Source organism: Scomber japonicus, chromosome 14 (genome assembly GCF_027409825.1).
Source record: "Scomber japonicus isolate fScoJap1 chromosome 14, fScoJap1.pri, whole genome shotgun sequence".
NCBI classification, from domain to species: domain Eukaryota; kingdom Metazoa; phylum Chordata; class Actinopteri; order Scombriformes; family Scombridae; genus Scomber; species Scomber japonicus.
Genome location: NC_070591.1, coordinates 18483920 through 18492331, shown reverse-complemented (window position 1 = coordinate 18492331; position 8412 = coordinate 18483920). Strand labels below are relative to the sequence as shown.

At 41.8% G+C, this 8412-nt stretch overlaps 1 protein-coding gene across 1 annotated transcript; it reads right to left on the bottom strand.

Annotated features, from left to right (window-relative positions):
• Window positions 1-1688: 1688 nt before the first annotated feature.
• slc25a28 (solute carrier family 25 member 28) lies at window positions 1689-8187 on the bottom strand. Its single transcript, XM_053332712.1, has 4 exons — window positions 7675-8187; window positions 5016-5244; window positions 4135-4191; window positions 1689-3696 (listed from the first exon to the last, which is right to left on the bottom strand). Exons 1-4 carry the CDS (start codon window positions 8014-8016, stop codon window positions 3122-3124), a joined length of 1203 nt encoding a protein of 400 aa, XP_053188687.1. The 5' UTR covers window positions 8017-8187; the 3' UTR covers window positions 1689-3121.
• Window positions 8188-8412: the final 225 nt, after the last annotated feature.

Genomic DNA, 8412 nt, shown 5'->3' with positions numbered 1-8412 from the left:
GCCAGAATGTTAAACAAGGAGTCAGCACTTATCTTAAGAGCCACAGTAGCATAGTAGACATCCCCTTCACCCCAAATTCAGTTGCAGTAACAACCTGACATGGGGATGGCTCTACACAAAAAACTCAAAACAGGACAGAGGATGATAAGAGGTTGGTAAACTGCCATCATCAGACACCTATGTTCATGTGATGGATTTACGAGAGCATAAAGACTACAGCATACAGTAAACCCAATCCCCATTGAGCAAGACCAAGGCATTGACCAAGAAACAACCCCTAGCCTGTGCACGAACCTCAACCTCCAAAAGCTAGAAAAACTTTTAAAGCATAGTTCACATCTCCTTCTCCCTAAATTCAGTCACAGCAACAACCTGACCTGGGGTAAGGGGCATCTACAAAGACAACTCAAAACAGGTGTTATTAACAATAATTATTCCCACAATATGAATTGTTACTTTCAGGAAGAAGCAATAGAGCCAGCAAATGTAAAAGCAACCATTTTAAGCTTTCCTTTGTTCCAACTTCTATTGCACTACTAAAGAACAAGCTCAAGCTTCGCTGTTGTAGTGCCTTAAGCACAGTAGAACTGCTGATAGTGTAGACATTATATTTTATGATTTTATCTTAAAGATTTCATTTATTTTCTTACAATGCGAACTACGGCTGACTTATTTCTTATGGGTCATATGCATTGATGTATTTAATTTGATATTCAAGTGCATTGTCTGAGCGGTCTTGAATCATATTGATTATGACCGGTATTGCTATTGTTTAATTGCAGTTGTGTGCACCACTTTTGTGCATGTATTGCACCTGTATTGGCCTGTCAGTTATGTATTTTTTCAACTATGTATTTTATTGTCATGTAATGCTCAACTGCAGCTCTGTGTAGCACTTTTGCCTGAGACAAATCTCCATTGGGACATTAACGTTTATTTTATCTTAAGTAGATACAAGAACTCTTATTCCTCAAGCCATCAACCTACATAACATGCAGGTTTAAGCAACAGGTCTCTTAGCTGGTCACTTGTACTTCTATATCAAATTTGATTTTACTGATTTTGGATTGACTGATTTAGATTTCTCAAATTTCTCTGTGTGGGACAATAAAGTTGATCTGAAACTGATGAGGCAAAATGACAAGCCTGGATTTAGATAGCCAATTCTATATTCTCTTACAATTACCATTGTTATACATTTGCACAGATTATTTTAAAAAATCTTCATGTTATATAGCTTATTGCAATAGTCATTTTTTACACCATTCTACACTAACATTTGCCATAAATTTTGCTGAATTCCAAAGATTCTCTCTCCTAGCTGTTTTACACAGGCTATGTGTCCACTAGCTCAAATGGTGTTTTCAGTCTTGAGGGTCAAAGTTGAGATCTGCACCTGCGTTCAAGACTAAACAACTGTACCTGCCTCAAACTAAAAATAAATGAAACCTGAAAACACACGCATACTTGCCAATGTGTTTCTGGCTGTACAGATGTGAGTTTGGGCATTGCATACTTGTCATCCATCCAATTATTTAGTTTCTATTCACAAGGAAAACAAATAAATTTAGACCATCCCTTTGGTGATGACCTGTAAACATGCAAGAAATGTCTTATATTAAGCCATCTTCCCATTATTGGTAAAGTATTCAGAGACATTTAAAAGAAATACATCAAAAGAGCTTCCATCATTTAAGAACAGTGGATAGAGCCCCACTGTTCAGTTTTTATTTGAGTGCAATTCAGTGTCAGAAACAATCAGACTTCAATCAATAAGAATGACAGCTTCCATTTATGTGTACTCAACAGGGGTACGATTTGACTTTTGGGATATTGAACTCCTCATACATTTTAGGAAAATTCCTTATTTTTGGAGCTCCGTACATTTTATGCAGCCAGTTTACTATCAAGCACAGGTATCGACAGTCAGTAGTTCACAAGATGAAAAGAGGCTGATAGCTACAGTTAATTCAAAGGAATGGCCATCTTAATACTGCTTTGTCAAACTGGTACACAAGGCAATAATGGTGAGTAGTTCCATGATACAAGGGTTGGTTAAGCATATAAATGGGAACGTAAGAAAACAAATTAAACCAATATATTTTCTGGAAATAAAATAACATTTGAGAAATCAACTTCAGTTAAAATAAACATACACTTCTGAAACCTCAGAATAACTGAAAGTTGGTATTTCTTTTTCAAATCCAATCATTAACTTTGACATTTGATAGGGCAAAGAAACAAATTATTCATATTCATTCTTTTGACTGGCAATAGCTAAACAAAAAGGGAAAGCCCAACGATCCATGGTCTCTTTGTCCATTTGTGGAGCCAATCATAATATTAGACTATTTGCACAGTACAATTAATCCAAATATATATATTTATGTTGTGATCTTCATTTTTGTTTATGATGTTAGATTTAAAAAGTATTTGGTCACTGATCGAAGTCATTAAATGAATGAGTTGCATCATCAACAAAATGTCCTCAGCCATGCTTAATTTGCATTTAAATGTGAATGGAATACTTATTAATATATGAATGCCTTTGTGTAGCCCCAACTAGACACCAAAAACAAACAACTTGTCTGGTCTTGGATTATTGTGAGTAATATTTTGTTATTGGATATTCAAAAAAGTGAATTCATGAATCTGGAGAGGGGTCTGTATAACTGTAAGAGTCAGTTGTCATCTTTATTTCTTAAATCTGATCCTAGGACAGCAAAGCATGTGAAACTACCAGTTAAAGTACCACTACTGCCCTCTGCTGACTACATCTCCATCTCAAAACTTGTGCGTTCATCATTTTTCTTCAGTTGGACTGGTCACTAGAATTGTTTAAAAAAAAAAAAAAAAAAAAAAATCTCCAGATAAACTAGCTCTATAACACTGTGTAAATGTTTGTCTCCTAGTACAGACAAACAGCATACCTAAAACCATGCCTAGTCTTGAAATGGTGTAGCAGGAACATTTCTATTTAAACTGTCTTCAAAGATGTCTTTCTTATCGGCTATGTCTGAAAGGGATGGGACAACTGAGGTGGGCTTCAATCAAATTCTATGTGCGTATTGACTTCATCTTCTCCTCACAGGGAGGGCAGAGTGATATGAGAGGAGACAATTTACGTCTCAGCCTCCATTTGCTGCGATCTCCTCTTGTTGTGCTGGTGCTTGGTGAGTCCATACTTAAAGAACTCATACACTGACCAGCTGATGGCTGTGGAGGGCATCTGGTAGATGACCCTCGCCTGGACTCCCCTGAAGAAGCCCTGCAGGCCGCCCAGCCTATAAACTGTCCGAAAGGCATGGGCCAGGCCTGAGATTTGTCTGTGGGCTCCTTGGCTTTGGCTCTGGCCGGGGCCTTGGCTTGAGGACAAGGAGCTGATGGTTACAGACTCCTGGGTGTTGAGTAGGGTCTTGCAGACATCCAGAGGTGTGGTGGCTGCAGCTGCGATGGCCCCAGCCAAAGCTCCGGACAACATGTGGGATGAGGGGTTGTACTGTCTTTGGGGGTTAAGCAGCTCCTGAAGGTACTCGTAGGTCATGAAGTGGAGCGCCTGGAAGGGCACGTTCATGGTGAGCTGGGTGGTGTAGCTGCGGTAGAATGCTGCAGCACCCTCTCTCTGCCACACGGCGCGTATACAGTCCAACACGCCGCGGTAGGGCGAATTATACATCTGCATGCGTTGCTTCACGACTAAGGATGCATGGGTGGATGTTATGATGAAGAAGGTCAAATGTTTCCACGGTTTGCAGTGACAAACAAACACATAAACAGAAAGAAAGAAATTAGTAAGACTTTACCTCTAACTTTTGAACAAATAAACATACAGTAAGATGTAGTGTGTCATTTTAGTAGCAGCTTCTGCTCAGACAGCTGCACCTCATCCAACAGCTGCACACAAAGACTCTGACCAATGTCCTTCTGTGGACATGTTCAGGCAGGTGGAGTGGAGGCAGCTGTGAAAGTCAATATATGAGACTGTGGGGTTAAGGCCACCATGTGCAGATGGCTGACCCAGGCGTGGAACCTGTAAGTTTCTTCACTGAAAAAATATCTTTACACACATCCTAATTCTATTCCCAATTTGTGGACACAGACACACAATAGTCTACAATAAAATGCTGACCGTACCTTCAGCTGGGTTCATGGCTGCATCATGAAGCAGAGTGGCCACACACCCAGCTGCTCCTGAAACAAACAAAACTTGGAAATTACTACACTGTGCGATAACCCGGAAAAACACACATTGCAGTAAAGAGGAGAACCCTTCCTTGCTTATTCCCAAAGGTATGCATGTCATGCTTAAACAAATACATATATCATATTAGCAGAATTGGTGCATACTTGAAGGCTAGTTGCACAGGTGTAAAAAATAGTTGACATCTGACTGAGTTCAGTAGGCCAAACCTGAACAAAGAGAGACGCCTAGTGGACAAAGTAGTTCATTGCTCATTTGAGAGATTTGAACCAAACCCAAAAGCTTGAAAAGACAGGACCAACAGAGGAGAGAGCAGATGAGATGGGAGAAAGAGGACTTACCCAGCCTCCCACTACACTGGAAAAGAGGGAAGAGAGAGAGTAGGGAGAACATGGAATAAGGAATAGGTTGACACCGAGAGCAAATCAATTTCTGGTTGTATCTCTTTCTATACTGGAGTTGAGGTCACTAAGATGAACTTGATCAAAATAGGTTTGTTGAACTCCCAACTGTCCCTGGTACTTCCTCAAAGTATACAGCCGTAGCTATGACAAGGCTCTATCCAATTTGACATCCTGCCAGGGGTTTTTAGACTGGTCAGGCCATGTCTGCTCTATTTATGCATCAGGCTGACTCAGCAGCTCCACAGAGATCTCATTGAGGGTGCATGGCATTGGGCTTGAAGTTGGTCAAGTCAGGCCTGTCATCCTACATATCAACAGATTTACAGTGATCAAGGTTAAAATGGCTACAAAGCACAGTATGTGTCATTTTATGTCACTGCTTGCGTGTGCATATGTATGTTTTATGGTACCATTAGCCAAATGACTGTTAGCCCCTGGGTGAATGACATCACTTAGAGTCTTTTTGAGTTTCTCATAGCTGGCAAAATAGAGGGCGTGGGCAGGCCCCGCCCCAACAGCTGTCACATTCAGCCCTCTCATTGGCCGCCAGACTCCCTCTGTGGCTATAATTCGGCGGAGGGCATCCATCACGTTCTTGTAGCGAGCTGCGGGGTCGGGCTGGAGGCTTTGCATTCTTGTCTGGAAAAGAGGAAAAGGTGGAATGTAGTTAAGTTCAAAGTCAACACAGTTGCTTGCGTCTCACATACAAAGGTTTGTGAAGTCAAATTTTGACAAGGGCACTGTCAAAATATGTGCACAGTTGAATTAATTTGAAATTAAAATTTTGTAACACAACATATACTGCAAAAAATAGCATGGCAATGTGAAGAGTCCTAAAAAACTGCAGTGTGACTAGGGGTCAAATAAGGGAAATGAGGTGTTGGACATTGTGTGTAGAGTGTGCTGGTGTACATGCATAATTGAATAGAAGGAAGTATGGCCTTACAGGCTCCAAGGTCACAAAGGGACATAGCTGATTTCCTGTAAGCCTCTTTTCCCACTGACCCTAAAGCACACCTTTCTGTCTTCCTCTTAACAAACACATACATGCACACATATTGAGATAAATCAATGTTGTTTTAAAGGACAAGCGCAAGGGATCAGTGTTTCAGGCACCTGCTATTTGGTGTTTAGTGAGGGTTGCCAAGGGACTGGGTGAGTGTGTCTGTCTTTGAGGAACTAGCAGAGACATAATCCCTAAATACCAAACTTCCAGCTGAATGGACAAACTTACACCCTACTGCGTGTGTGTATGTGCATCTGTGTGTGTGTGTGTGGGTGTGCATGTAATGCTGTAGCAAAGCATAAACATGGCCTCATGTCACTCTATACAACTGCGAAGGAATGCAGGGCACAAAGAAGTTTTAGCTAACAGTGGTACAGGTCTATGCACTGAGTGAAGAGAGGCTGTAATTTCAGTTCTCAGGTCCTCATTCATCCCCCTATGTCCTTACATACGCATGCATGGAGGTAAGCTGAGCACAGCGCTGTGTTTATCTATAGTATGTTTGCATATCTAAAAAGCAATGACCTTCGTACTCAATGTAAACACAATCTCCATCAATCCTGGTAGAATACACAAAAACCTTTTTGATTTCTTTCAATGACTGGAAATTCCATTCATGTTTGCTGTGCAGTACACACTCTAACGGACCTGCTAATGCAACACGCTTTTTTTTAAATCCACAACTAATTACTGGGATTTAGGACACATTAAACTAGAGCATCAGCCTTTTCCAAATTGTATTTACACAACAAGTGCAGACACGAGGAGAAGCCTTGATTTGGAAATAGGGAAACCTCTATTGACTGTAAACAAGGAAACGTGCCTCTCAAATATTTCTTCATTTTCTGAAATATTTGTTTCTCTGTATAATATGTCTGGTTTATTATGGGCAAGAAATTTCATTTTGCTGAGTCACAATGCTCCTAAATTCCTGTGCCTTGCACAGAGAGAAGCTGAGATTGATTAGCTTGTAGCAAACACACCAGAAGGCTCTGTAAACAGTGGCCTCCAGGTTCAGGGCTCTGCAGGCTGTAACAGAGGTAGACTGCAGGTGGAAGAGACATGGATGAAGCTTCAGCATATGAACAGCTTTTCAGTCTGACATGGACAGCTGACTGTACTAAGCTCATTGTCACTTGTGTTATGTCCTGACCTGGACCTGCGCCTGCCTTATTCAATCATCACGAATGCAAGACCACAACTAGCTGACCTCGGGGGCAACAGACCATGCCGCTTTATCTTTCTTTCCTCCCAAATACAACTAGCTGATACAAAACAAACAGGACCACATGATGAGAACTAGCCCAGAATAGTTGTATGACTCACATGTGATCAGAAGCCTTTTTTGTGTGTCTCTCAACAAACCGACCATGTAATACGGTCTTTTGAGGAGAGAGAAGGGGTCAACACATGAACCGCTGTTGATTGAGAGAGGCAACTTGTCTCAAACACGGCATCATTTCTGTTTCTTGTGGTAACAGTGGCTGACAGGGAGAAGTTAATAGAAACAACAACATTCAACCAGTTGCTCTTGCTTTTGGTAAACAACGACCATAGTTTTGGAATTCCTGAACGGTTGATGCAGTTTAACAACCCTTTAAATTACTCATTAAATTATTCAGCTCAGATTTTCTTATACATTTACACATATACATATTAATTGCGCAATATTATGCCTGTTAAGGCACATTCATTTGATATTTAACTAACTGGGATGTTGTGTTTAACCCAGCTTTAAGGTTGTCATAATAACTATAGCCTCCAGCTAATGTTAGTCACAGTTGAATCGACTTTAATATTCGCTGCTAATAAAAAGTGTGGTAAGCATTAAATGTATTATTATTGTTGTTGTTATTGTAGCATGCTAACAAGTTAGCTAAGAGGGGTGTGAGACGCTAGCTGACCTTGTCCTCATCCTCGAGCTCTGCAGCGTGTCTAGCTAACGAGCTATGCTAACAAACATGTTGGCTAACTTCTAAGATATGATGTCCACAGTCAGTGAAAGCACAGAGAACAAACACACAAAGTCGTGGATCAGCTCATCATCCACTCAGCTATGCTACCTTGACACAGTCGATGGGGAACATGAGGCAGTGCTCCATGATCCCGGCCACGGCTCCAGCCAACATGTGGGTGCTGGTGGAGGCTCCCTGTGGTAAACCCTCATAGTCTGGTTCAGAGTCCTCTGTTTGATCTTGTGCTGTACGGATCAAATCAACAGTCTGTAATTCTGTCTCGCCTCCGATTCGAGGTGTCAGACTTCCCACAATACTTTCCGAAACTACCCAAAACCTGCCTCCCAGCCATCGAACTTCTGCCCCGGCAGATGCGCCCGCAACCCCGGGATCATTGCCTGCAGTCTCCGCTGTCATCCGACGCCTCCTCACAAATCCATCTGCTTCCATGAGAAACCAGGTGATGTTTTAATAAGTCTTCAGGCACGCAGAGACAGGGTCTTGTGGTCGATTTCAGCCACAAAGTTTTGCATTCCCTAGGGCTGGTTTCGGAGCTGCTTGCCCACTACACCATTCCCTCTCCCCGCTTCTTTCCTTCCCAGCCAGAGCCAAGCAAGGGGAGGCCGAGGCGGACAAATACACACCGAGACACACCGCAGGCCGCGACACGGAAATGGATTCTGATTGGCTACAATAGCCAGACTCTGCTCACGCTATTGGATAATACACTTGTCACTCTTGGTTGCATTTTGGTGAAGACTTCCAACCCTGTCATGTGGCACATGACATGGATATTATTATACACAGTAAGTGCATCTCTGAGGACTGCTAAAAGACACAGGCCTA

Coding starts and splice junctions, on each gene's coding strand:
- slc25a28 (XM_053332712.1), bottom strand. CDS start 8,016: ATGGAAGCAGATGGATTTGTGAGGAGGCGTCGGATGACAGCGGAGACT. Junction 5,245..7,674: donor TCCCCATCGACTGTGTCAAG/GTAGCATAGCTG, acceptor CCTCTTTTCCAG/ACAAGAATGCAAAGCCTCCA. Junction 4,192..5,015: donor TAACAGTCATTTGGCTAATG/GTACCATAAAAC, acceptor TGTTTGTTTCAG/GAGCAGCTGGGTGTGTGGCC.